At 49.9% G+C, this 27,964-nt stretch overlaps 3 protein-coding genes across 7 annotated transcripts; 2 read left to right on the top strand and 1 right to left on the bottom strand.

Annotated features, from left to right (window-relative positions):
* Positions 1–284: 284 nt before the first annotated feature.
* Positions 285–7,572, top strand: SERPINE1 (serpin family E member 1). Its single transcript, XM_006918593.3, has 9 exons — positions 285–444; positions 771–1,042; positions 1,695–1,928; positions 2,475–2,669; positions 3,260–3,458; positions 4,541–4,641; positions 4,757–4,843; positions 5,424–5,507; positions 5,836–7,572. Exons 2-9 carry the CDS (start codon positions 772–774, stop codon positions 5,871–5,873), a joined length of 1,209 nt encoding a protein of 402 aa, XP_006918655.1. The 5' UTR covers positions 285–444; position 771; the 3' UTR covers positions 5,874–7,572.
* A 5,655-nt stretch (positions 7,573–13,227) lies between these two features.
* Positions 13,228–19,258, top strand: AP1S1 (adaptor related protein complex 1 subunit sigma 1). Of its 2 annotated transcripts, none has more exons than XM_006918592.3 (5): positions 13,228–13,362; positions 15,172–15,350; positions 16,014–16,122; positions 17,071–17,208; positions 18,480–19,258. In XM_006918592.3, the coding sequence occupies exons 1-5, from the start codon at positions 13,360–13,362 to the stop codon at positions 18,525–18,527; spliced, it is 477 nt and encodes a 158-aa protein (XP_006918654.1). In that variant the 5' UTR covers positions 13,228–13,359; the 3' UTR covers positions 18,528–19,258. The 2 variants fall into 2 exon arrangements, with proteins under 2 accessions (XP_006918654.1, XP_015450163.1); XM_015594677.2 differs by lacking the exon at positions 13,228–13,362 and adding an exon at positions 13,471–13,772.
* A 786-nt stretch (positions 19,259–20,044) lies between these two features.
* Positions 20,045–27,866, bottom strand: VGF (VGF nerve growth factor inducible). Of its 4 annotated transcripts, none has more exons than XM_025051528.1 (3): positions 27,524–27,865; positions 22,858–23,737; positions 20,045–22,371 (listed from the first exon to the last, which is right to left on the bottom strand). In XM_025051528.1, exon 3 carries the CDS (start codon positions 22,349–22,351, stop codon positions 20,501–20,503), a length of 1,851 nt encoding a protein of 616 aa, XP_024907296.1. In that variant the 5' UTR covers positions 22,352–22,371; positions 22,858–23,737; positions 27,524–27,865; the 3' UTR covers positions 20,045–20,500. The 4 variants fall into 4 exon arrangements, with proteins under 4 accessions (XP_024907296.1, XP_024907297.1, XP_015450162.1 ...); XM_025051529.1 differs by lacking the exon at positions 27,524–27,865 and adding an exon at positions 24,621–25,834; XM_015594676.2 differs by lacking the exon at positions 22,858–23,737 and having other exon boundaries at positions 27,524–27,866.
* Between the last annotated feature and the right edge of the window lie 98 nt (positions 27,867–27,964).

Here is a 27,964-nt window from a genome sequence, read left to right as displayed (position 1 = left end):
GTGATCTCAAACACTGGGCATCTGGGGCCATCTGGCACTGCCAGGGGTCAGGATAGCATAATATTCAATGAAAGAAGGACACAGGCAGAGGGCAGCAAAATCAGGGAAAGTCCTTGGACCAAGGCAGTTTGGGTTTGCTCAATTGTTCCTGAGCCCTCTCACACACGTACACACACACAGCAGCACGCACACACATGCCTCAGCAAGTCAGACTTCCAGAGCCAGAAAGTGGGTGGGGGCTGAGCCATGAGTTAATCTATTTCCTGTCTACTTCTGGTATAAAAGAAGGCACAGCCTCCTTAACGGCACAGCTGCATCTGGCTACAGGGCCAAGGGCACTGTCAAGAGAGATACATCCCTTCTCCAGCAGCAAAATCGCCACAATCAGCAGCAGCAACAGCAGCAGGACAAATCACCAGTCACAAGGCACCCTGAGAATTTCAGGTAAGAGAAAAACAAACTCTCCATCTCTTACCTTGGGTTAAAGTGGAGAACGTCCCTCTGCAGAATCTCCTCTGTCCAAGATCCCCGTTTTCCCTCTGTTTATCCCCACTCTGCCAGACATCAGCCCTAAGTTGACCCTGCCAAAACAACAATTGCAGAATCTGAACCCATCATGGTTTCTTAATGGATCTTGGCCTCATGTTCATTTAACATTTGCCAGCAGCAAACATAGGAAGTATGGCCCACGGCTTGGATATCATCTTCCCTCCCCACTCACAATTCTTCAAGAACTACTGCCTCATCAAGTCCTTTCTCATGTGCTCTAGGATGCAGATGTCTCCAGTCTTTGCCTGCTTAGCCCTGGGCCTAGCCCTCATTTTTGGTGAAGTGTCCACCTCATACCATCATCAGTCTCCGGCGGCCCATCTGGTCACAGACTTTGGAGTGAAGGTGTTTCAGCAGGTGGCACAGGCTTCCAAGGACCGCAATGTGGTTTTCTCACCCTATGGGGTGGCCTCGGTCCTGGCCATGCTGCAGCTGACAACAGGAGGAGAAACCAGGCAGCAGATCCAAGAGGCAATGCAATTCGAGATTGAAGGTAAGGGATGAGGAAGAGTAGGAAGCAGGCATTCATGCAGTCTTCATAGAACTGGGGTGTAACCAACCAGAAGCAGAGAAAAGGCTGACTCCAGCTTAGCCAACCCAATGCCTGTACCGCTATGCCATAGAGACCACCACATCTTCTTCCCACCATACCTGTGTCAGGTGGCCCTTGGCCAGTCAAAGGATATACAGGCCAGTGGATTTGGAATAAAACAGCCTTGCCTCACCATCATTAACAAACTGCACAACTTTAACCCCTCTGAAGCTCAGTTTTCTCATCTACAAAATGGGGATGGTCAAAGTACCTACTACAGAAGGCTGCTGTAAAGATTAAATAGAACTGTGCATATGAAATGCTTAGCACAGCTGCTATTATTATTATTATGAGAAAAAAATTAAAGGTTCATAACATAAAAACAGAAAAATATTCTAACGCAAACAAAGGGTTAGGGCCTGATATTTTTAAGGAAAAGAGGGAGATGCAGAAGAGATTAAGGTCTGGAAAGAAATCTCCCGCCAGAGACAATTTGAGGAGCAGAAGAGCCCCATCCATAAGGGCAGGGTAAGGCCCCTCATGGAGGAAGTTGGCTCAGCTAGGAGAGCTGGCTGAACAGGAGCCTGATGTATCCTTTCCTCTCTCGCCATAGGGAAGGGCATAGCCCCTGCCCTCCGTCAACTGTACAAGGAACTCATGGGTCCATGGAACAAGGATGAGATCAGCATTGCCGATGCCATCTTCGTCCAGCGAGATCTGAAGCTGATCCAAGGCTTCATGCCTTACTTCTTCAGGCTGTTCCGGACCACAGTCAAGCAAGTGGACTTTTCAGAGATGGAAAGAGCCAGGTTCATTGTCAATGACTGGGTGAAGAGACACACAAAAGGTGAGTAGGCAGGGAAAGGAGGCCCATCCCAAAGGCCTGTCAAAAAAGGGGATCTGGAAACAAATCCCAAATATCCAACCTCTCTCTTTTGGCATTCTCTTCTCTGTAGACAGAAGATCAAGTGCTTTAAGAATCAAAGTGTCATGTTTCATAATTAGTTAGGCCTTATCATGAACCAACTCTAAAGGCATCCCTAGAAAGTGTTGTGAGATTTCATTAGAACAGTAATAGCCATGATGAGAAGCACACACAGTCCTTCAGATTGCAGCTTAGGGGGCAAAGTAAAGGAAGACTTAAGTTTCCAGATCTGATCCCAGACAGGATCCCAGGCCCAAGAAAGTGCGGTGATCTGGGAAGTTTTCTGAGACCCCTTAGGAAGATGGAACAGATTGAAAACAGCCAGATTCTTTCATCTAAACCTCCAGGCTATCTTCTGACTGGATGGCTTCAACAGACATACATCTATGAGAGCCCTGGGAGCTGAAGGGAACCATCTAAGAGAATTTTAAAAAATGCTTATCTCATGATCATCTGGTTTTCTCATAGGCATGATCAGCGACTTACTTGGTGAAGGAACAGTGGACCAGCTGACACGCCTGGTGCTGGTGAATGCCCTGTATTTCAATGGGCACTGGAAGACACCCTTCCCAGAATCAGGCACCCACCACCGCCTCTTCCATAAGTCTGATGGCAGCACCATCTCAGTGCCCATGATGGCTCAGACCAACAAGTTCAACTACAGTAAGTACAAGACTCCCTTCCCCAAGTCCCACACCTATTGGACCTCATCCCTGGGTGTTCGCCTCCAAAGAAGGAGAAACCATAGATATACTCTAGCATTAACAGACTTCCCAAGTAGGAAACACTAGGAGCAGCAGAAAGTAGCTTTATCTCATGCGAGATGAAGCTGAAATCCAGCAGTTCTCTCAGGCTCACATTTGAGCACTTGACCCCTGTCTCTCATCCTCATGTGTTTCTAGTGTGATTATCTGGGGCTCACAAACCCTACTGAAGGAAGGGTTATGTGGAAGCTGAGATTAAGGAGATGAGTATTGGAATGAATTAGTAGCTGGGTATGGGGAAGAGGGGAGTGAAGATAAAGAAGGTCAGAAATAAATTCCAGAAGACACTGAATTGGCAGAACAAAAGAGAAACAGGAATGAAAACATAGACTAGGAGAGTGATAGGTGTGGGAGCCTCCAAAGCCAGGATGGAGAGCTACCTTCCAGAAAGAGTGAAGGGAACAGGAAAACCGATTGAAAAACCAGTGCCAGGTTAGAATCAACAAGAGCTGGAGCCATTTTCAATGCATCATCTTGGTGTCTTCACAGCTGAGTTTTCTACTCCTGATGGCCATTACTATGACATCCTGGAATTGCCCTACCATGGGGACACTCTCAGCATGTTCATTGCTGCTCCCTATGAAAAAGAGGTGCCTCTTTCTGCCCTCACCAACATTCTGGATGATCAGCTCATCAGCCAGTGGAAAGGGAATATGACCCGTCTGCCCCGCCTCCTGGTTCTGCCCAAGTAAGCCATCCCTTGCTCTCCCTGAACTTACCAATGCTTTAATTCCCTCTATCTCCTGCTTCTCCTCTCTCCTAAAAACACCATCCCTGTGTTGAGTTTCCCAAACATGATGTTTGCAGGGAAGAGGCATGTGTGGGAGGCTGATGGGAAACACTCTGGCCTGGGTTTGATTAAGATTCTTCTGATCATCCCTCCTCCCATTTCTGCTGGAGGGCAAGGAGGAGTCTTCTAGACATGCTCCCACACATACCACCCTTTGAGTATCTGGCAAAAGCCAGCCAAAGGAAAGGCTAGAGAAATGATGGAGGTGGCGGGCTAAATCTGCCTTCATTCTTTTATGAATGCCTCACTCCTGCCCCCATTTCCTCAAGTCAACATCCAAACCATGGAGACAAAAGGAATCATTTCTGCAGATGGAGCAGCCAGAACTACAGCTTCTAGCTAGATTCCAACAGAGCAGATTTTTAAAATTCTTCTGTAGAAGCAAAGAGGGTAGAGAAGGTTGAGACTGGGTAATTCCAGAATTGTAGGGAAGCCTCCCACCACACTTACCCCAAATTTTCAGATACTATAATACCAGGCTCTGGGAAAGAGGAGAATTTAGATGGTTAGCTGTCTGTCTCTGTCTCTTTCTCATGTCTCTGTCTCTCTCTCTTAAAAATTGAAGTAATTAGTTGCGCCCTGATGGGAAGCAGAGAGCACCCCAAAGCCTCGCTGTTTGAGTCCTCTTCAGGGTTAGCTCTCAGAAACACAATCTAAAGACCAGATTTTTGTTCAAATAGGCTTGCCAAAGAATTTGCCCTTGGCCCCCCAGCCAGACTGAATGAACTATTGCCTTGAGGAAAGTAATTAGTCATAGGTTTGAGGGGTTTGGGGGACTGCAGAAGAATGTTCATTAATATTAGAACCTCCAGCAAGGAGAGAGACCTTGCAAACAGACTTGAAACAAGCCCTCCTTCTTCTATTCTCACATTGGTCCACATCCTGTCAGGCTGCCGGGATGATACCTGGTAGGGGACTAGAAGTGGTGGTGGTGGCCAGAGGTGGCCCGAGCTTAAGCTGTTTCCTTCTCCTGTCTACAGATTCTCTCTGGAGAGTGAAGTTGACCTCAGACAGCCCCTAGAGAACTTGGGGATGACAGACATGTTTAGTCCAAGTCAGGCAGACTTCTCAAGTTTTTCAGGTAAGAGATTTTTCTTTCATTTTCATATCCTGGTTGAATGTGGGGTCCCTAAGAAGTCAAAGGAGCTTTTCCCTGAGAACTATGGCTGATCTACTCTTGTATCCACCTGTTTCAGACCAAGAGCCTCTCTACGTATCACAGGCACTGCAAAAAGTGAAGATCGAGGTGAATGAGAAAGGCACATTGGCGTCCTCCTCTACAGGTGAGTCAGGCTCAAGTGAGGCCTGGTGAGTCTCAGCCCAAGGCTTTAGGAAGGGCTACTATGGCACCCAAACCCCTCTCCACCCTTCTCTGCCAGGCCTCTCCTAGAATAGCAGCTCTTCCTGTGCGGGGAGCATCACCCTTCCCTTTTTTTATATTTTTTTATTTTTTTTTACCCTTTTCCCACTCTTGTTTCTCAGCCTAGAAAATGGGCTTACGTTCCCTGGGACCCCGATCACTCACCCAATGGCTCCTGAGATCCTTTGAATGTGAAAGGCCTCCCACAGGAAAGCCCAGGTTGTTCCTATGGTGGCTAGTCAACTTAAGGAATCTGCTTATCAGTAAACTCCAAAAAGGTTTAGATAAATGTTTGTGTGAGAGCAGCTGGCAGATTCCCTACTAAACTTCTGGAGGAAATCAGGCCTCAGAGGGCCTGATTTAAGGTTCATGTCCAGCAGAACAGCAGATCCTCCTAAAAATCATCCCCCAGTGTGGCGGCCAGACGAAAGGCTGATGTCAATGGATCATTTGCGACCAGTGCGATGTCCCTCTGTTCTAAGACATTGCCCCATCTCTTCCAGCCATTACCGTCTCAGCCCGAATGGCCCCCGAGGAGATCATCATGGACAGACCCTTCCTCTTCGTGGTGCGGCATAACCCCACAGGTGAGCCCAAGGCCCATAGTGCTCCACCACCCTCCTCCTTCCATTTCTCCCATTTCGGGTGCCAGACCAGACAGGTGTGGACACCCGCTCCTAACCCAGGACTCTAGGCAAGGAATCTAACACTGTCCCACTTCCTCTCCTCAGAAGCAGTGCTCAATCACAGATACAGTGTTGTGCCAGGACCCCAGTCCTAGCTTAGTCACTAAAGCAGCTGTGACTCCAGACATCTCACTAATCTTCTCAGATCTTAGATCTTTTGTACAGTTTGAGCTTGGTGAGCTTTGCCATTCCTTTGAATTCTCATCTCCCATGATTCTTCCATCCTCAGGAACAGTCCTATTCATGGGCCAAGTGATGGAACCCTGACCAGGGAAAAAGAATCCTTCATCTGGGACAGAACTGGAGATGTATCAGAGAAGAGGAAACTCCGAAGAAAAGAACTCTTATTTTAATTAATCATTCTGGGGAAAGAGAAGGCATTTATTTGCTTTTTTTTTTTTTAATGGTAAATCTGCCTCCTAGACCTCAGCCTTTCCCAAGGTGGGAAAGAGGACTTTTCAATGAAACTACTCAGTGGAAATCCTGGAAGAGATCTCTGAAGCACAACTCCCTGAAGTTCTCCAAACCAGACTGTAAAAGTTGCAGAGTCACTTGTGCAGTTGCTTCTGCCCATCGCTCTGCCTGTTCGGGTCTTCAGACCTGTATCCCACTGAGGCCCTGGCAGGATGGCGCTACAAGGCTTACAGGAGCTTTTGTGTACTTGGTAGAAGCTATTTGTGTTCCAGTCACGTTGCCGTCACTCTTGCACTGTCTGCCACTGCTGAGGAGGCTGGCAGCAGGCCAGAGGCCAATGGAGGAAACACCCTTTCATTACAAGGTCTATATTCCCCCAGCTCAGAGGTACTATGGACTGGCAGAGCAACTGCCCACTCAGTACCAAGACCTACCCTGGCCTGACCGTCTCCCTCCCCAGAAACAGTGAGCATATATTATTTTGGAGTGTAGGTGACTTGTTTACTCATAGAAGCAGATTTCTGCTTCCCACAAACTTTATTTTGCAGGAATAGAGGAAGAAAGGAGATGTGTGCCTGGCTCTTGGTTCCAGTCTCCTGATGGGGAGGATGGGATGGGATGCCAGGGGTGTGTTTGAATATTTATCACATCATTGTGTGCTTGTTAGAGAAAAAGAGGATTATCAAGAAAATCATATTATTTAAACTTGCTATAGTGTTCCTTTGTGGTCTGTGTCATTGCATCTCAGGAGTCTGTCTGGACACTTAACAGCTATAACCCTCTGGGTGGCAAGCATAAGGGGCTCATACTGCCACCTTGTGGCTGCCCAAATTCCATCACTCTTCTTTCCTTGCCTTTCCACTTGATGGATTAGAACCCCTGCCAAGATTATACAACTTCAGCCCACTTTAGGGACCAAAAAGATGTGGTGTGTAAGAGAGATTAGAATGAGGACAGAGTGGTTTCAAGTTTTTCCAATATATCTAGGAGCAGGAGTACAGGGACTGCACGACCCAGTAGGACAGAATTTTCCCCAATTATAGGGTGACTCATAGCCATATTGGTGACTCACTTCAATGTGTCATTTCCGGTTGCTGTGTGTGAACAGTGGATGAGAGAGAGGATGAGAGGATGAGAGAAAGAGAGAGAGAGAGAGAGAGAGAGAGAGAGAGAGAGAGAGAGAGAGAGAGAGAGAGAGAATATGAATGAGCAAGACAGTGAACTTGGGCTCAACTATCCTAAAGGTTAATTTTTCTGAAAACCAACTAGTTAAAGGGTATGGCCTGGACCAATTTATTGAAGAATTGCACATAGATGTTGAATGAGTGCAGTCTAATAGAACTCTCATCATCCCACCATGTCTTCAGTGAAGAATCTTTGTTCTTTTTTTTTTTTTTCATTATGCACTGGACAGTGATAGCCACAGACAGTATTCACAAGGATACCCAAATGTGGAGTCCAATATTCTTGAAATTGTGTTGAAATATATGCTTTTTCATTTCTGATATATAGAAAAGTAAAAATGTTTTTTAAATAAAGTAAATAAAAAGAATATCCCCAAAACAGTTCCTGCCTTTACTTTCCACATTTCACACAATGCAAAAACAAAATTCTGTTAGTTCATAGCCCTTTTGGGTGAAAGGGATCATTAGGAAACATACATGTATGGAACCAGGAATGCTGACCTACCACAGGTGAGTCCACAGGGACGGGCTGCTGGGGCTCTGCGAGAAGGCCCAGGGACATGTTGTGTGGGCATGATTCTCCCCCTGGGCATCATCCTCAAAAAAGAAAGAAGGTTCCACCAAACACCCTCCATTTACCCAAACAGGCCTGCTCATGCCCACTGTCCCTGTGAGTGCCCATCGCCGTTCCTGCCCTTTCCTTCTACCGCCAAATGCCTCCATCCCCTACAACTGCCCTCACTCCCCATTTCTCAAAACTCAAACTAAGACCATTTCTTCCACCTAGCATTCCCATGGATCCAGTCAAGATCATTGTTCATTTGGCATTTACTGATTTTTCCTTCTTCTGGTATGTAACAGTGCTTGTATTCATGTATGCTCTTTGAGTGTGAATGTTATCCCCTACCCCCATCAACATATCAGCTTCCTTGAAAACAAGGTTCTTTTTTTATACACACTCTTCTTATCTTCCTTAAAATGGCATTCTAAAAAGGCTTTTATTCTCTTCCTTTAATAACTTGAAGGTTCTTCCCAGAAATATATGTCTCTCAATTAGTTTCTGTTCATATATTCAAAAATAATTTTTAAAACTGAAAAAATACCAAGAACTATCTGTCAAAATTGTGTGCCATCCAGCTCCAGGACCCTCAAGACAGGATTGACAGATCTAGCCCCTAGAAATCTAGGTCATATCTTAATAAGTAATTATCATCTGGGAGGTCTTGGTCAAAACATTGTCTGATAGTTAATAGGTAGTGAGTTCTCCATCAGTGGAAGTGTTTAAGGACAGCCAGGATGACTGCTTGGTGGGGATGCTTCAGCGGTCAAGATGTAAGACAAGGTGACTTTTTTAAGTGAGAAAGAACACATGCTCATAGTAAGAAATTCAAACAGGTAGAAAGGGTAAAAGTGTGAACTTAACAGGCCTCAGTTTCTTGGGTGTTCTCTTAGAGCTTTGCTAAGCATTTATAAGCATATGTAAATGACTCACTATTTTCACATAAATAAGATCAAGCCTACTTTATTTACCTAATGATACATCCTACACACTTGTCCCTGTTTCTTTTTACCAGCTGCATATATAGATGTACTATAATTCCCTAAGTGCTGAAGATGAATATTTTGGTTTTTCATGGCTTTTTAAAATCATCATTGTTGATATCAACAATGCTGAGATGAACATCTTTGCACATTTATCCCAGTGCACATGTGCTCATGTATCCATGGGATAACTTCCTAGTGATGGGACTAAGTATCTGTTAAGAAACTCCCAATCCTTCAATTTTGTGATTCCGGTAATACAAACATTTTCAAATGGTATAAAACAATCAAAAGTGATAATTTGTCTGGCTGGAATCTTAACTTAAGCTTAAATAAGCCTTCATAACTTTCCTAAATAAGCCCATTGCCTGAATAAAGATAGATTTTAGACCTTGAACTAAAAAGAACCTTCACATTATCATTCTCTCTAAATTATGTTAGACTTCCTTGGAGCAAATTTTGATCATGATATAAATCCAGAAAGGGATTTTGTTTACTCACTCCCCAACCATTCGACATGTACTAAGGGCCGTCTCACCACCCTTTCCATTCCCATTTCCCTTTCAAGGTTCATCGGGGGCATTCTTGGGTGCCTCCAACTTGATGCACTAAGATGTTCAAAGGAGATGTGGTTGTTTGATGCCTCCTAATGGATTCCTCTCTTTAGGTTTGCCTTCTTCAAGCTTTCTCTCCACTCATGAAGCTGATATAGTCAGAGGGGCCCCAAAGCCCATTCAAGCCTGGAAGGATGGTCTTCCTCTCTCCTTAGAAGGCCAGTGGGAACCAAGGCAAGAACCAGAGGAAAGGAAGCCCAGAATGGGTGGTCACTAAAGCTGCTCTCAGCATTAGAGAGAGATGCTCTCTTAACCTCAGTGAGTTTTTCATCTTCCTGTTCAAATGGCAAGCTTTGTAGGACAAAGATACGGTTGTAAAACTAGAGATAAAAACCCATAGAGGCCATTTGGTCTGCTTCTAGCTGGCTTAGACCATAGACACAAAAACTTGATGTGGCCCAATCCAGTTCACGAGATACTTCTACACTGAGATTTGTGGCCAGAACTTCAGCTGGTGCTAAAGTAATCTTCCTGCAGAAATAATTCCTTCCTCTTCTACAGATTCTCTTTGGGCTCATAAGGGTTGCTGGAGTCATGGAGGCAACAGTACAAGAATACAGGGACACCGGGACCCAGATAAATCTTTCATCTTCCTTACACCTTGAAAATATGACCCATTCCATGCACTGGGCTAGTTGTTGAGGAGTTAACTTATCTGTATTTGCTTAGAAACTGAAAGAGCCACTTTTTCTCACAAGATGCTTCAAAAAGCAGAACAGGTTAGCCTCAATTCTGCAGTTTACAGTTCAAAAACTGTCCATACATGCTGAGAAGACTCAAAAGAAAAGAATTCTTCAGATGCCCTCATCACTGCAGAGGGCATTTGCTCCAGAAAGTGTTCCATTTAACAGTGCCCTCTGCTTTTCTCAGATATTTTGAGGACAAAGATCATGATGCAGCTTCACAGTGCGAAGCCCGCCCAGACCTGCTTGGCTTTGCCGGGACCCCCTCCTTGGCTATTCCAAGCCTTTCTTCCTCTCTCTATTTCTTTAGAGGTGAAAAACCAACAAGATCTGCTTCTAACATCATTACTGCAGATTTCTTGCAAACCTCACACAGTGGAATTATTTATTTGCATGCCCACGTGTGGGCAATGGGTATGACTTTTGTAATCTCAATGGTAAAATATATGCATATATTCTATCTCCTTGTCAAGGAGATATCATCCATTTTCCAAATTATTTTTAAGGTGATTCTTCAAGTACGTTTTGTTGTACTAATAGTAGTGAACATTTATGTAGAGATAAGAAAACTGAGGTTGAGTAACTTGCTGTTGTTGTTGTTACTTAGCCCCACACAGTTGGGCATGTCTGTGTTCCTCACCACTGCACTGTACCTGTACGCCCGCCTTCTCTATCACATCTGTGAACAGGCCTCTGTGAACACAGAGCAGAGCTCAGTCGTAGTCGGGAACGAAGGTGCTGCCCTCACATGCCAGTCACCTGCAGGTTGTGCATTTACATCTTTGCCTTACCAACCTGAACACCAGTGTCCTGAATGTAGCCTTTGATCCCCTAGCCACCAGATGTCGCTTTGACGCCAGTGGAAAGCTCTTCTTTGGAGCAAAGCAGTTGTGGCTTCAACCAAGATCTTGCCAAGGTTTGGACTCCATTCAATTTAACAAGTATTTATTTAAAAGCTTAACTTCATACTGGGTGTTGTGAAGCACTTATAAAAAATTGTAAGTAATGTTTCTGACCATCAAGTACCTAAGGAGAATAGACACCAAAAATCTAAAAGAAACACTATGCGAGTCACTGAAATGATTAAGGGAACATTGTGATCACCATAATCTAAACTAGAGCATATAGGCTCATCAGGAGTGGCTGCTTGATTGAAACTTAAAGGATAAATAAGATGAATTTAGGTCCATGGGGAGGGAATGGCAGGGCATTCCAGAAAACAGTGAACGAAATCACAAAGTAAAAATAATAGCAAGTCAGGTTCAAGGAACACACCTGAGGATGAAATCCCACGTTGCCAGGTTGGTTTTCAGACTGTTGCCTTCTTTCTCTGATTTGTCCTTCCAAATTGTCCCCTACATTAGTTTGAGATTAATTTGCTTAAAACTGTTTCACCAAGTTATTCACTTGTTCAGACAACTCTAACGGCTCCCAATTGCCACTGCCTCAAATCTGAACTCATCTGCAGACACACCTGTATTGGATGCACTAAATCATAGATCCTCTACATTCATTGTTCACTAACAATGAAGAAATCTGATCCAGTGTCTTCTAACTAGTGTAAACCACTTGAATTCTATAATTCAACATGAGCACAACTGATATTTCTAACAATGCTCTCATGAGATATTTTTCTGCAGCTAGGCATACCGCATTGAGACAAGGAGTTCTAGAAAGTGTCAGCTTTCCAAAGAATGCAGGAGTTTATACCTCTAGAGCTTCCAAACTTCCACAGGGTGTTGCCTCACTCTCTGCTTTAGTCCTTACCTCACAGTTCCTTACTTCCTTATATAGAACCTTCTCCTCATTCCCATGAGCGAGGACATATCTTTTTTCACTTGTTATGCCTTCTGCCCTTCTTACACAGACTCGTTCCTTCTTTTCACTCAGCAATGGTTTATCCTTTCTAAATCTAGCAACTTACTTTATTGATATTATTCTTGACCTAAAAAACAGCACCAAGATAGTTCAGCCAATGTCTATGCCATTGACAAACCTAAGGTACAGGCAGAGGAGAAAGGGAAGTGAAAAAGAAAGAAAGAAGAAAAGTAGTAGAAGAAAGAAGGTGGGAAAGGGAAATAATGATAATTGCTGCCATTATGAAGGGTTTACAGTGTGCCAAATACTTTCTATGCATCCTCAGAACAATCTTGCAAGGCAGGTATTCCTATCCTCATGTTTAAAAGGAGGAAATGGAGAGTTAAATGACTCACCTGAGGCTAGTAAGGGTCAGAGATCAGACTGCATCCCAGGTGAATTAAGCCCATCCTCTTGCAACTAAAGCATATTACTTCCATAACGAAGAGTAATAAAAGAACATAAATTGGGACAGGTAAGACCTTATCAACAACTGCTTCAAGTGCTACTAAAAAATAATAGCACCATTAGTTACCAGCAATTATCTAAAAATAGCCATTAATTTTTCAGCATGACAATTTAACATCTTCTTTATATGCAAACCACTTTACTACAGAGACACACACTAGCATACACTTACACACACACACATCCTCAGCTAAAAAGCTCATGCTACAGTTTACATCCTTCTGATCTTTATACTTGGGTCTGGGTTATATATATTCTCTACACTTTACACTTGGGTCTGGGTTATATATATTCTCTTTTAGTTTTGACCCATGCTAACCTTTTAGGATTCTCTTTATTTCTCCCCTTTCACCTTAATTCATGTTTCTCCCTCCTTTCTCTACATCAGTTTTATATCAGCCCCTTCTTTTCTTTTCTTCTCTTGTCCCTCATTACCTATACATTTCTTACTCTAAGAGGGTGTTCATCTAGCAGATTCTAAGCAGATATCTATTTTGAGATCTATACTTTCCTCCTGTGTGCCCGCACCACCCTTTGTCTTCCAGTCTTCCTCGCATCATTCCTCCTTCCCTACATTCAGTTCCCACGCTCTCCCTTTCAATTGCCTTCACCCCTACGTCCTTACAAACCACAGTGATCCTCCCATCCACTTCGCACTCCTTTTCCCGCCCTTTTCCCCAAGTTCCAAAGCGCGAGGACCTCATTGTCCTCCCCCATCCTTCAACCAGCCCACGGGACAGGCTTGTTACCATGACGACAGAGCCACTCAAAGTTAAAGTCAAGGACCTGGTTGTCATGGCTTCCGCTTCCCCGCCTCCATTACCGCCCGCGCTCCCCGCAGCGTTGGCGCCTGCGCAGTACTCAAAGTGAAGGGGCGGAACGGGGCGGAGCTTCAAGCCAGAACGGGAGAAAAAGGAAAGAGGAGAAAAAAGGGAGTGGAGCTGGCGCCTACGGTGGCCGGAGAGGGACGCGCCAAGCCGGAGGCTGCAGGATGGTAGGCTGTGCGAAGAGAGAGGGGAGGGGGAACCGAGGGGCGTGGGCTGCACCTGCGGGGTTCCTTGGGGGCCGCCCTTTGTGGGAGCCGCTCTTTCTTCTTCGGGTCCTCAGAGGCCCTCATTTTGATGGGCGGGTGGGCGAGCCGGCCTCAGAAGGAAGAGCAGCTGGAAACGGCTTTAGGGAGAAGGGGCAGAGAGATAGCGCATTAGCTGGGCGAGAGGAGGCTGATTTAAGGGGCGGCGGTACTGTCCCGAGCCTGGGGGAGCGCGCAGGTAGCGATCCAAAGGGTCCCGACCACTGCCACAGGAGACTTGTCGGAAGAATAGGGGCGCGAGGGCCTGTTGGCAGCGGAGGGAGCGAGTCACACTCTGTCCCTGCGCAGCCCAGAGAAGAGAAGCGGCCCGCGAGGTTAGCGCTGTGTGGGAAGGGATAGTTTCCGGGTCTGAGGAGTGGACCTCCTCCTGCCTGGGTTTATTGCCCGGCTCGCCTAGAGGCTGGGTGAAGTGGGGAAGCCAGGTGGCCTTGAGATCTTGCTCCAGGGGACCCGGCTTTGGAACTCTGACTCTAGTGCTCTTCGCTCTCCACCCTTCACCCCATTCTCTTTCCGGAACCCAGGCCTTCCGTCTTCCTTCTCGCCCTCACCGCTGTCCTCGACGCGCGCGGCTCCCGTGCGCCTCTCTGTTCCCCTTCTTCACCACCAAAAAAACCGTGAATTCTGATCTTTAGCCTACTAAACTAGTGCTGTTCCACGCACCCAGGGATTCCAGCCCTGATAATGTCCATGGAGAGAAGAGCTGCATGGAGAAGGCAATAACTCCAGAATTTGGCCTGGACCCCCTGGAACTGGGTAGCTAGAGGCACTCAGTATGTTGAGGGCTCTGCATTCCTCCCCACTACCCAGCTTGCGCTTTGTTCCACAAACATTCCCTAGGAGGGCCACCCTGGATGGCTTTGTCTTAACGGAGGAACTGAGAGGGAACTTGGTCACCGAGTATCTGGGGGAAGAGTGAGCTTGTGGCAGGAGGCACCATAAAAAGAAGAAGAGAGAGAAGTATCAATGGCCAAATGCCCAAATGGTTAAGAGGGAGGATAGCATTTGGGAGTCCCAGTACCATGTGTTAATGTGAAGGATACTCCTTGGCATAGAACTGGCACATGAGGGCAGTATATTGAGGACATCAGCAAGGACATCAGCAAGGATGGGGTGGAGAATTGAGGTAGCTTCTCCAGGGACAAAATACCCGATTTCAGTGTGGCGGTAGGTAGAAGGAATATGGAGAAAGCAGACATCCCTTTGACATCACCTATGGGCTGCTTGTTACTGTGCTAGGCATTTTACTTACCTTTGGAAAACGGTTAGGAAGCAAGAGGTCAGGGAATAATAATAGTGACACCTAACATGTTACAGTGCTTACCATGTACCAGACATTGTTGCATATATCAACTCATTTAATCCCTCCTAACAACTCTGTAAGGTAGGTACTTTTATTATCTCCATGGTACAGACCAGGTAACTGAGCCTATAGACAAAGTAATTGTCCAAGGCAAATTATTTAACTAGTAGAGCCAGAATTTGAATCCAAACGGCAGACAGACTCAGAAGCTCTGCCACCCCGCCAGACCAAAAGGCACCAGCTGGTGAGAATACCCAGAGTTGAGATCGAGGGCTGATATTTGGAAGAAAATAGAAGCTGTGAGTGGAAAAGAGATGGGATGTGCTTGGGGCTGTGTGTTTATGGAGAAAAGAAACTCAGAGAACAAAATATCTGAACCTCAGCTCTGCTTCTCCCTTTCCCCTCCATTCCAGATGCGATTCATGCTGCTGTTCAGCCGACAGGGAAAGCTGAGGCTGCAAAAATGGTACCTGGCCACCTCAGACAAGGAGAGAAAGAAGATGGTTCGGGAACTTATGCAGGTTGTTTTGGCTCGCAAGCCCAAGATGTGCAGCTTCCTGGAGTGGAGGGACCTCAAAGTAGTCTATAAGAGGTGACTTACCACCTACTTTCAGACCTGCCTGGATCCTGCTTGATTGGGGTCTGGCAGTGGGTTTAAATGACTGAGTAATAAGCGGTCCCTAGATCAGGGAGAACTGGGAGCTAAGGACATTTGGAGGGCAGTGATGAACCCCGGCTTCCTTTCCTTTCCAAACTCACCTTGAAGAAATTCTTGTTCCCCACTTGGTTTTGCTCAAGTTTGACAGCTTACTTCATGTGCATATCTCTGTCTCAAAGCTCCTATTTTGCCCATTAACATGTCTCTTGCTGTCTCATTCAACAGTCATAAATCCTGCACCACTTTTCCCAACACACACACACACACACACACACACACACACACACACACACACACACACCCTTTCCAGTTCCTTCTCTGAGCAGGTGAGTTTGTTGGCTCAAGTTTTTGCTGAGTCAAACTGAATAGATCAGAGGGTATGAGGAAAGAGCTTGGTCTTTCCCTGTTTTTGAGAGAGGCAAAGAGGCCAAGCCTGTTACTATTTGCATGCCCTGGGGCCACCCCACCTGTGTCCAGTAGCCACACAGACCCTAGGCTGGGAATGAGGAAAAATAGAAGGTTTGAGCCCAGAATGCCTGGGTCCTGAAGCAGGCCCAGTAGCTGTCCCAGCTATCTCTCATGCACCCCTGTCCTCAGATATGCCAGCCTCTACTTCTGCTGCGCCATCGAGGGCCAAGACAATGAGCTCATCACGCTAGAGCTGATCCACCGATATGTAGAGCTCCTGGACAAATACTTCGGCAGTGTAAGTCTCCCCACCCTCCCTGGTTTTCATACTCAGCAGTCCTCTCTTTCTTCCAAACTCTGGGGCCCTTCCACTCTGTCCTGGGACTCTGGAGAGAGAGTTGAAATTGGAGCAGTGAGAACAGTATTTAATTCCCTTCTTTAAGCTTTAAACCTATTAGCCATGCCCCTTAATCAGTCCAGGGGAGGAGGTGGGAACCAGAATCTGCCACTTAATCAATCCATCTAGGGCTCAGCTCAGACTTCTCACAAAAGGACAGAGGCCATGTTCAGATTTTATCAGTGGTTCTTGACCTTGACTTCCTGCTGGAAACTTCTGGAGAGTTTTTAAAAATAGTAATGCCTGGGTCCTACCCCCAGAAATTCTGAATGAACTGATCTGGGATATAGCCTGGGCATTGGCAGTCAGCGTAGATTTTAGATGGAGAATAGTAATAACTCCATAATTTGTATTCCACTTAACAATTTACAACGCGTTTTTAAGTTCTTTTGTTTACTTCTCATTACGTCCTCCAAGTAGATGTTAATGTCCTCTTTTCAGATGAGAAAACTGAAGCTCAGAGAAATTAAATGACATATACAGCTAGCTGGTTAGTAGCAGAGCCCTGCTGCTGATCCAGAATCTCCTCCTTCTCTGCCTCACGGTACCTAAGGAAGGAGGCTAGCCCAGCCGCTGGTGGGAACAGTGTCACAGATTTTGGGGGGAAGGCAACAGGAGCCATAGTCAAGGGCACTAATATTTTATGATCACATAGAAAGAGGCAAGAGGAGAAGGAAAAGCCGAACCAAGTACTAAGGCCTAAGGGTTGAAAGGACATAGACCTGGGACAAGAACTCAAGGTGGGAGGAGTGGTCATGAGGAAGGCATGGAGCCATGTTAAGAAAAAAGGTGGAGCAGGCGGAGTGAGAATGCACCTCGGTGTTTAACTTTGTCTTCTCACCCTCCCAGGTGTGTGAGCTGGACATCATCTTTAACTTTGAGAAGGCCTACTTCATCTTGGATGAGTTTTTGATGGGGGGTGATGTCCAGGACACTTCCAAGAAGAGTGTGCTGAAGGCTATTGAGCAGGCCGACCTGCTGCAGGAGGTACGAGCCCGGGACAGTGAGGAGGAGGAAGAGTACCATGGTGGAGGGTGCCATTCCTCCCCTGGACACCCTTCCTGCTGGCCACAGCTGCCACCTTCCCGCTTCCGCCGAGGGGGCCCCCTTCCCTGTGGCGTCTGGCCACCACAGCGCCCAGTTGGCCAGCTTGCCTTCAAGCCTTGACTGCTTGGGGTGGGAGGTGGAGGTAACAGACAGCCTGCCTGTGCCAATTCTCCCCTCCTTTCTCCCAAGACCCAGGGTGTTTTGACCTAGCCAAGTCTCCTTTGTCCCACTTCTCTTGGCATTTAAAGGTTACTTAGAGAATTTGAAAAGGGGCACGTGGTAGATAATTCTTTTTTTCCCTGGTGTCTTCTCTCTACCTTTTTTTGTTTTTACATACACACATTCAAAATGAGCCTCTGCTTCTCAGAAGCAAAAGGCTGTATGGATTTGGGGGTTGAGGTAGAGAGCACCTAGCTGTTGGTTCACTCTGCTATTTGGCACCCCTGCCCTCACTCCATTACTGCCTGCCCCCTCTCTGTTGTGCCACTGCTGAGACTTGGTGCAGGAAGATGAGTCACCGGAATCTGCAGATGAGCAAGCTGGCCTAAGCTGGCTCTGAGGAGGGGGAGAGATAGAGGGCTCATCTCTGCAGTAGAAGAAAGAGCAGAATGGAACTTGTCACCTCACTGGTCCAGGTTCCCTTTCACACACAGACACACACACAGACACACACTCACACAGACACATGTGAGCGCACGCATGCACGCCCTGGCACACACACCCGTTACTAATGCTCTGCTCAGACCCTAATGACTCATCTCTCTGCAGTATGGTTCACCTTTCCTCAGGGGCTTGATGTCAACCTCTTACTACCCCCACCTACCCCTGAAAAAAAGGACTCAATCATCTGCTACCCCCCAACCCTGGAAAACAGGTTTCCCATCCCCCTCAGAACTAAGGCTGAGCCCCCTTACTCACCAACCTCCTGGCTTTGGATTCTCTGGGTGGTGGTAGACTCAACCTGGACCCCCTCCTTGCCATAGTTGGCTCTGGGGGGTGGTCCCAGGAAGCTGGGGAGCTCCCATGAAGGGTCCTCAGCTGTTCTGGCCTTGGGCTCACATTGGCTTCTCTTCTCCCCCCCCCACCCCGTTTCTCTTGTGTGCTTCCCCCTTCTCTGCCTCTGTCCTCGTGATGCTGTTGTCTTGCCCACCCACTTCCCTCATTCCCTGTCTGCCTCTTCTGGTGTCTCTGCGTCACCCTCTTTGCCTTAGGAGGATGAGTCGCCTCGCAGTGTGCTGGAGGAGATGGGTCTGGCATAGCCCTCGCCTGGGCCGCATGGAGATGTTGGGAGCTGGTGGAGAGGCAGGGCACGAGTGGCCCTTTCCTGGGTAGGACTCAGCTGCCCCTCCTCTGCTGCCTCACCTTCTTATGGAGTGAGCTGTGGGCTCAGGACCCTCAAACATTCCCTTCCTCCACCCCCTACCTCCTGTTTCCCCCTTTTCCCACTGAAGGTTTTTGGAGCAAGGAGGCAGGAAAATGTGACCAAGATGGGGGTGCTATTTGGCTTTCATTCTCTGCCTTTGAAGAACTAATGTCACCCCAAACTTCCTTCCCTCTCTTATAACTGTAAATATATAAATACATCAGGTTAAAGGGAAAAGGTTTTCAGGGCTCTTCTCTTCTCCCTACCCCATAACCTACCTCCACCCCTCCCTACAGCCAGCCAGGGCAGCTTCTCTGCCTGGGAGGGGGGCATCTGTGTAGTAAGAAGGCTGCCCTTTCCCCTCATCTGCCCCCCTCCCTTCCTTCTTGGCTACAGTAGGGCCTCTACACAGTGCCCAGCGAGAAATAACATAGTTAAGTTTTTTCTAACCTTGCCTACTTTGACGGGAGGGAGGATTGAAGGAAGGGCAGGCTTCGTGGGAGATTGGGCCCTGTCCCTCCTTCATTCTATGTTCTGGGTGAGGCAGGAGCTAAGGAGGTGGGGTGGGGAAGTGTCTGACTTTATTTCATTTCCTCTGAAATAAAAGGAAAAACGTTTCTGGACTTTGCCTGCCTAAGGCTCTATGAAGGAATGCAGGCTGCTGGGATCATCCAGGAGGGGAAGAGAACACCGTGCATTTGACTCTTCCCCAGAACTGGGGTTGCCAGATTTAGGGCCAAAAAATAAGTGGATACCCAATTCAATTTATATGATAATGTATCTTTTTTTAAAGGATAAATGTACCCTATGTAAATGTATCCAATGTTTATCTGAAATGCAGATTTAACTGGGTGTCCTGTATTTTATCTGACACCCCTACCCCAAACAAATGCCCTGAGCTGCCTTCATCCAGGAAGGAGAAATTTCTGGAGATCCGGTTTTACTTCCCTAAGGTTTCTTTGTGGAAGATGGTTCAGTTCAGTTTGAGAAGTGGCTAAAACCAGGATGTTTCTGTGGCTGCCAACCTCCCTCCCCATATTTCTTGTGAAGTATGTAGGACCACGGAATTTAGGGAACAGATAAAGGCTGTGGGGAGCCACCAGCACTTTGTGTGGCCAGAATCACAGAAAGAAGAGCCTCCTTGGTGGCCCAGAGCTTTGGCTTATCTACTTTGCATCTCTCTGCCAGGCCCTGGGAAACCCTGATTTTAAACACCACCCCTAAGCTAAGTGGAATTTAGGGTTTCCTAATGGATGTGAGCCTATTCTACCCCGCAAATACAGTTTAAGGTGGTTTCGCCACTCAACCCTCACATTTAAGCAAGAGATGGGTACTGTGGCTGGCGTTTTCCTCACCGCCCCTTGGATAGGACCACGCAGGCCCAAGGGGACGGGTGAATAACCGAGAACAAAGTCCTAATAAAATAGTCACTTTTATTTCTTAGCAAAACTATTTCCTCCGTGAGGGGTATTTACAACAGAGAAGGAAAAGAAGGGGTAAATTCACAGCGATAGGGAGAGAGTGTAGAGGCTTGTGGGAGGCCCAAAGGGCGGGAGACAGACACAACTGGAACTTTTTCCAGTTTCACACGGGGATATCCCGAGAGAGACTAGGTGGGGACAGCGGGAGGGAACTCGCACAAACCACCGGCCCGCCTGGCTGGCCTCGGGACACCCGTGAGTAAGTCTGGGGAGTTCGGGCTTTGAACCCAAGAAGAGGTCTGACAGGTCCCGGCACAGCCCGACCGCCCGGCGGCAGGCGAGCGGGGGCGGAGCTGAGGCGGGGCAAGGGCGGGGACCCGACGCATGCAAACACCCGGAGGGGAGAGAAGCAACACGGAGGGGGGTGGCGGCGGCGGGGCGGGGCTGGTCATGGGCGCCGGAGCAGCACGTGCTCGATGTAATTCTCCAGCTCTTCCTGCTCCTGCAGCCGGCGCTCCTCCGCTTCCGCCACCTCCTGTGCGCGCTGTGCCTGGGCCTCCCCGCCAGGATAGTGGCGCGAAGGCGGCAGGGCGTGATGGTAGTGGCGGCGGCGCGAGGCAGCAGGAGGCTGCAGGGTCCGCGGCCGGATGTAGTTGGGAAAAGGGTGGTAGGGCCCAGGGGGAAACACCTCGTCCTCCCTATCCCAGGGGGGGAGCACCTCGTTCCAGTCGGGCAGCTCATCTCGAGCGGGGGCGGGGACGGGGGGTGGGGCCTGTGGGGAGCGGACGTGAGTAGGGGCGGGGGCAACCCGTGGGGGTGGCACAGGCTCTGGAGGGGCGTTCTTCTTCCGCTTCCGCTTCTCCTCCACCTCCTCGATGATGCTGACCACGTCGTCCGCTGGCAGGTGGAGTTTGGTGGACAGCTCAATGAGGCTATCGATCGTCTGCGGATCCATCTCTTCATCGTCGTCCTCCTCCTCCCCGCCCTCCTCTACCCCCTCAGCCTCCTTCCGACGGTGGCCAGGCATCTCCTCCTGGGAGCGCTTGTCCTCGGCTCCAGCTTCCCCGTCTTCCTCCTCAGCGAAAAGTAGCGCGTTCTGCCGCGCCCTCTCCGCCTCCTCCGCCTCCGCCTCCGCCTCCGCCGCCTCTTCGTCCTCTTCCTCTACCCTCTCCTCCCCGCCGCGTCTCTCCTGCTCCGCCTCCTCTTCCTCCCTCTCGTTCTCTCGCTCCTCCTCCTCCTGCTGCAGCCCCCTACCCCCCAGGCCTCGCTGCCGTGCCCCGCCCTGCAGCAAATACTGGAGCAGTAGGTCGGAGGCGAGGTCAGCCAGCCGCTCTTCTTGAGCCGCGGCCTGCCGAGTGGCTTCCGCCTGCCGCCGCCCAGCCTCTACCTGTGCCAGCCCTTGCTGTAGAAGGCGCTCCCCCGCCTCGGAGCCGCTCAGGAGTGAGCTCTCTGGCCGGCGCGCCTTGGGGAAGGGGGCGCTCAGGCCTTGGTACGCCTTGGACAGGGGTGCTAATGCCTCACCTAGGTGTGTTTTGGGGGAAGGCACCTTTCCCCCGAACTGATTGGCTTCGGGAAGGGGGCCGCTCTCGGGTACATGAGCTTGGAACTGCGGAGGAACCGGGGGTGGCAGGGGCGCGCGCTCCGGCACACGCGCCTGGAACTCTCCCCAGGAAGCGCGCCATACGCGCTCTGGCCCGGGGCTCTCCAGGTTGACTCGGGTCAGCGTGTGAGTGCGAGTTTCCGTCTCTGCTGCTGCCGTCTCTTGCTGGCGCTTGGCGCTGCTCGGACTGAAATCTCGCAGTTCCTGGAGCAGGGAAGCTAGCGCCTCGAGCTCCTCAGAGGGGTCGCTTGCCTCGGGACCATTCTCCTGAGTCTGATGACGAGGCGGAGCCGCGGGTGCTTGGTTCTCTGGCGCTGGGAGGCTGTGGGTCTGGCTGCGCACCGTCTCGGTCAACAGAGCTTCTGCTGCTTCTTCCGCTGGCCCCTGCTGAGAGCCGCCCGGCGCGGGTGGAGAGGCCGGGCGGTCGAGTGTCTGCAGCAGCACCGCGGCCAGCGCCCGGGGATCCACGCCCTGGAAAAGCTCTCCTTCGTCCTGCGGCTCTGAATTTCGAGTGGCTCGGATATCTGGGGCGCTACCATCCTTCTGCCGGGGCGCTAAGTCCCCAGCTACCGGCTCTTTATGCTCAGACCTGAGGGGAGGTGGCTGCGCCTCTGGGCGCCCCGGGGGCGCAGCTCCCAGCCCCTTAATCAGTAGAAGGAAGCAGAAGAGGGCAGAAGCCGGCAATCTGAGCGATTTCATGATCGAGAGACTGTCGGAGACTGTGAAAAATAGAAGGAGCAAAAGAAAGAATTTCTGTAAGAATTTTCCACTCGTTCAATATTTTCTTCCTCCACCTTTAACCAGGAAATCTGGGCTTCCCTGATTCCCCTAATCTTACCCAGAAGAAGGACGTTTAGGAGCAAAGGAGGAAGATGTGCCGATCTCTGGAGTCGTATAAATGAGAAGATGCGCCAACCCCTGCACCCGCGGTGCCTTTCGCCCCCTTATCTGAGCCATCTCATTGCCAGCGCCCACGTACTAAGCAGCAAGAATAAGGGGGAAATCTCTGCTCCCTCCCCACAGGACTCCCCGGATGGTGCGTGGGCGACCAGCATCAAGAAAAAAGAGGCGACTTCCTCATTTACCAAGGACCCTTACGGGGGGCTCCCCGCTGTGTTTTCAACACCCCCATCTGGGAAGAGAGAAAACCCTCCCTCACGCCCACGGCTGCCTGGGGTTGTAGAGACAGACGAAGGCGTATTTACCAGTTTGAAGTGGAGAGGAGGGTCAAGGCGGGGTGGGGACAGGGGAAGGTCGGGACGCGTCCGCCTCGGCTCCGAGCTGTGGCTGGGATACGAGCGGCGGTCAAGGTCTGGCGTCCAGTGGGCTGGGCTCCGCGGAGTCCGCGCGGCTCCGGGAGGCTCGCTCGCTCCGGCTTCAGCACGCTGGACAGCGCCCGCGCCGCTGCCGGTTTATAAAGGGGAGCGCGCGGGGTCACGTGGGCTCTCCCCGCCCCACTGACGTCAATGTTCATTCATGGGGAAGCGGGCGGGCGCCTAGAGGCGGGAGGATCCCCAGCTATTGGAGGATGCGGTCCTCTCCCGGCCTGCGCCTGCGCACTGGGGCCCTTGGCTAGAGGGGCGTGCGCTAATAAGAGCACAGGGAAAATGAATGAATGAATGAATGAATGAAATGCCGAGTCGGGGGATGTTGGGGGCTATGAATGAATGAAGGAGGGACGAGGAGAAATGAATGAATGAATGAATGGGAGAATGAATGGAAAGGTGGATGCAGAGGTGCTGGAAGGCAGGAGCATGGGTTACAGAGCAACTTGCAGCGGTGGGAGCCCATGTCGCGGAACGGACTAGGATGGGGACACTCCCAGGTCTGACTGGGCACCAGTAGGAGATCCATACTGGGGCGGGGGAGATAAGAATTCCAAAATCGTAGAGGAAGGGGCAGGCTCCCCATCTCCCGACCTCATGGTCCATGGGGAACACGCCCAAGGACGGCATGAACCTGAGAAAAGAGGGATGGATCTGCGCTCCTGCAGGCGCTGTCCGCGGATCCGCGGTGCGGGGTGCCGGCCCTGGGCCAGGGCAGATGGGTGCATCTTGCGGTTTTGGGAATCCCACCGAAAAGGATCTAAGTCGGAAGAGAAAGGGGAAAGACGGGATGTGTGTGCCTCTGTGTCTTATCTGTTCACGGTCGGTGCATGTCTGAAGAAAAAGGTGTGTCTGTCCTTCTGTCCAGCTGACTGTAGCGTATGTTGGCGCCTCTGCTGTGCCCCTTTTCAGCCCACCTCTCCCCACCCTCCTTCTGCTTCTTTTCCTCCCGTTGCTTTCCCCCTAAAGGACGTTTGGAGGGCAAGAGCAGACCAGGTGGGGAGGGGGTTGCGCAGGTGGGGGGGTGACTCAACTCTAGCTCTTTCCATCGCTTAAAGGGAAGATTTAAAAGGGATGCGGGGCGAGGGGCGTGCAACGTCAGAAATCGCCCCTTATTGCCACCAGACCCCTCGTCCGTATCTCCTGCCAGAGGGGTTGGGGCTGGGGGTTTGGACAGCTAGAGGTTCCGGGGAGTGGGGGGCAATGACGCACAGATTGCGCAGAGAATCCATCAGCGAGCCGGGTCCAGTGAAGGGAGACCAGCCGTGGGCGGGGGTGGGAGGGGACGGAAATGGGGAGGGGGCAGGGGAGACAGGAGGGAGCCAAGGGGAGCGGCCACTGCAGGAATGAAGGGGAGGGAGGGAGAGGGGGTCTGCGGTGCAGACAGAGCTGTGCGGGGGCGTGGGCAGAGAAAGGGGGGAGTGACAATGACACACACCAGACACACAAGAACTGCAGACACAGGGGTGCCCATGGACACACACGGGGCACCGGTGCCCTAAGACTCTGGAAACCAGGATCAGGGTTGACTGTCAGGGACTCAGAGACTCAGAGCCAGTGCTCAACCCCCTCCTCATCTCTTCCTAGCACTGACCCTCATTTTCCTCTAATACACACACTCACTCACTCACTCACTCACTCACGTGTTTTCCCTCTATAGCCAACAGTAGCTTCTCGGTTCCATCAGTGGCTCGACTTTCCCAGAAGAAAGCCCATCAGCTCTGCGGGGAAAAAGGTGGGGAGGAGTAGAGAGAGGAAAGAGAGAAGAGAAGGCGACAGGAGAGGGAGGAAGGAAGGAAAGAATCTGGAACAGGTAGAAGGAACAGGCTGAAGGAGAAAAAATACAAACAGCCAAGGTGACTGTGGAGATGCCAAGGGAAGGAGGCGGGGAGCAGACCCCACAGACAACAATCTAGGACCTCCCCCCTGCCCCTGTGGGCTCCCTTCCTTCCTCTTCCTTCCTCTTCTCATCTCCCTTTTATCTTTCCAGCCTAGTTACTGAGAGCAGTGGAATGGGGAGGGGGTCACGTTACCTTCCTGAGGAGGATGAATCAGAGAGAGATGGCTCAGACATCTGGAGAGGGGGAGGGGATGCCATCCAAGAGAGAAGGAAGGAGAGAAGGAGTAAGAGGGGAGACTGAGAGGCTGATGGGGCTAAGGGACCGAGTGTGAGATGAGGGGAGACAGGCACGTAGAGAAACTGTCCTTGCGGGCTTATGTATGTGCACAGGACCTATGTGAGCATGTACATATGTATGTGTACAGAAATTAATAAAACATGGGAGGAAAGAAAAAGAAAGGGAATTGGGGAACCCATTGTGTATTTAATCAGAGAGTGGATGGGCATGGTAGTGTTCCAACTTAAATATATAGTCTTTTCCGATCTGCGTGTCTGTGTTTTTGCCTGTTTCCAGGTATCTGTGTATAAATGTGTATGCGTTCTAATCCTTTCTGAGTGCCCATATAACAGTGCAGTTAAGAGTCTGCATGTATCCAGTCTGGGCATCTGCTGGTATCTGAAAAGTGTGCCTGGCTTGGTGTGTCAATAATGTGTGCATGGGTGGGTGTACACATGTGTCTTTGTGGTTTCTCTGGGTCCTTCCATGCCTGTTGGTATATGTTAGAAGTTATGTGGATTTCTATGTGCCTTTGATCTTTCCTGCCCCTCCCCCACAAGCATTCTTTTTCTCTAGATTTCTATGCCATGAAGCCTCAGTATCCAAGCCACTCATCTACAGCCCCTAAGTTCAGGTCTTTGCCCCTTGTTTTCAGAGTGTTTCTCCCTTTCTCCATTCTTCCCCTACTCCCCACTCTTTTCTTTCTCCATTCTGGTCCAGCAGCCTAGGGGAGCGTCTCAGAAATTGACATCTCAAGAAACTAAGTCATCATGGGTGGGGGAGGGAACAGCAAAGTGGAAGCCCCTGGCAGGAACAGCAATAGGCTTGGTGACTCCACAGTCTGGACACACACACACACACACACACACACACACACACACACACAAACACACACAGTCTGCATGGTCTCTGAATCTCTGGGTCTGTTCTGCCTCCCTCCTTTCCAGTTCCCTACTTGGGTCAGTTTATTCACACACACTCTACCTCTTGAAGATGTGCTGTGCCCTTCATATCCTGCTACCTCTAGGGGCTTCTGAAAAAAGTTGGTCAGGTTCCTGGGGATGGGGAGAGAAGAAGATGGCAGGAAAGAAAGAGAAATGGAGAGACAGAGCTGGAAAAGGCAAAGCTGAGATGGGGACCTCAAGAACACTCCCGATGTTTGCTCTGAGTTGTTTATATAAATCTATCTCTCTTTGTTTCTGAATCTCCCATACTCTCCAGTAGGGTAGGAGGAGAAGATGGGGTCCAGCAGTGTAGTGATCCAAGCTGAAGATTTGGAAAACCAGGGGAGGGGGCAGAGCATTGGGTCTTTTCCCTGAGAAAGTTTGGGAGAGAAAGAGAAAGCAGGGGCTTGGGGCCCCCCTGCAGCTCGCCATCCACCCCTTTCCTCCCTTCCCCCCAACCAGTGACTCACCTCTGCAGTTTTTCATGACGTCAGCCTTGGGTATGGGGGACAGGCAGGGAAAGATCATTTTATGAGAGGGGCAGGGGTCTCCACTTTGAATTGAAAGAAGGTGCTGAGGGCCTCTCTAAAAAAGACCCCATTGGAAAGCCTTATTGCTCTATTCCCAGCTCACTCCAGTTCAGTAGGATAGGGAGACCTGGGAAGGGGACTGGGATAGGGCTGGGGGCCACTGGTGTGTCTGGCAATTGTAAGTAATAGGAACAGGGTGCTCACCCTGATTTTCAGTCCCTTGGTCCCATCCCCTCATACTCCCACCCACTCTTGGGTGGGGGAGGGGATAGCTGGGGAGGGCAAAACCGCAGAGATGAGTCACAGAGAGAGGGAGAGACAGAGATGAGGAGAGATACAAAGAGAGACTGCTACAGGAGAGACCGAGAAAGGAACACACACACACATAGCGCGTGAGCACGCTATGAAGGTGGTATCCACAAACCAACAAGAGAATGGAAATTTTTTACTTCCATAATCCTGAACTAGTCTCCTCCAACATCCACCTGTCACACACACAACACACTATAACTCAGAGTGACACTGATATTCTGAGGCACACCCATTTTCACAGACACAATGTCACATCTAGCCCAACAGGGTCACCCAGAACCATGCTGAAGATGTGACTAGGGTAGTGGAAATTTGCGTTGTGAGTCCTCATTCCTTTTACATAGGATACTGGAAAGGGGGTAAAAACCCAGAAGAAATGTGACTTCAAAAATCCAAGACGCGGATCAGGGACTCAGAGGCTACGCCTTGCACACACGACGACACACACACGTTCTCCTGCCTCCCCATCCACACACACATAGCAACATATCAAGCATCGTCCTCATCAAAAAGACACTTGGAGTACCTGATTCTGGGGTACACCAGCCATGTTGTTCCGAACACATCCCACCTAGACACCCCCTGACTCGTACACACATGTACGGAAACGCAGACACACAAAGACGCCCATGGACGCACTCACATGGACAGAAACCACCTTGCGCTGCCTCGCCGGCGTCCGCACACGTCCTGGCGCCCCCGCGTGCTTTTTTTCGGGATTGCAGTCTCTGCTGCTCTGGAGCTCGGCTCCCGCAGGGCGGCGCCCAGGCTACCTCCACCTCCGCCCCCTTCTGAGCAGCGCCCACCCAGGAACCCGGAAGGCGAGCGCGCTGGCCTCGAGAGAGACGAGAGTGGATCACAGGGCTGAGGGAGGCTGGTCCTGGATGCCAAGGGGAACTTGGTGGGAAGAGCCCATAGAATTTGGACAGCAGCTTACTCTCAGGTCCAGGGGAAAGGGAGACTGGGACCTCGTCCAGGCGCCGCGCTGCTGCCCGCCTCGGTTCTGAGCAATCGCTTCTTTCTGCTGGTTGGCAGGGGTGGGGGTGGGAGCGCGCAAGGGCCAGCAGCCTTCTCAGCTCCCTTC

Source organism: Pteropus alecto, unplaced genomic scaffold (assembly GCF_000325575.1).
Source record: "Pteropus alecto unplaced genomic scaffold, ASM32557v1 scaffold68, whole genome shotgun sequence".
Taxonomy (NCBI): domain Eukaryota; kingdom Metazoa; phylum Chordata; class Mammalia; order Chiroptera; family Pteropodidae; genus Pteropus; species Pteropus alecto.
The sequence above is the reverse complement of the archived record's forward strand: the minus strand, read 5'-3'. Positions and strand labels throughout refer to the sequence as shown.

What these genes read in the sequence shown, in the direction of transcription:
- SERPINE1 (XM_006918593.3), top strand. Translation starts at nt 772, where the DNA reads ATGCAGATGTCTCCAGTCTTTGCCTGCTTAGCCCTGGGCCTAGCCCTC. An exon ending in ATTGGCGTCCTCCTCTACAG is followed by an intron (nt 4,844 to 5,423) that starts GTGAGTCAGGCT and finishes CATCTCTTCCAG; the next exon opens with CCATTACCGTCTCAGCCCGA. An exon ending in GGTGCGGCATAACCCCACAG is followed by an intron (nt 5,508 to 5,835) that starts GTGAGCCCAAGG and finishes TTCCATCCTCAG; the next exon opens with GAACAGTCCTATTCATGGGC.
- AP1S1 (XM_006918592.3), top strand. An exon ending in CTCAAAGTAGTCTATAAGAG is followed by an intron (nt 15,351 to 16,013) that starts GTGACTTACCAC and finishes CCCTGTCCTCAG; the next exon opens with ATATGCCAGCCTCTACTTCT. An exon ending in AGGCCGACCTGCTGCAGGAG is followed by an intron (nt 17,209 to 18,479) that starts GTACGAGCCCGG and finishes TCTTTGCCTTAG; the next exon opens with GAGGATGAGTCGCCTCGCAG.
- VGF (XM_015594676.2), bottom strand. Translation starts at nt 22,351, where the DNA reads ATGAAATCGCTCAGATTGCCGGCTTCTGCCCTCTTCTGCTTCCTTCTA.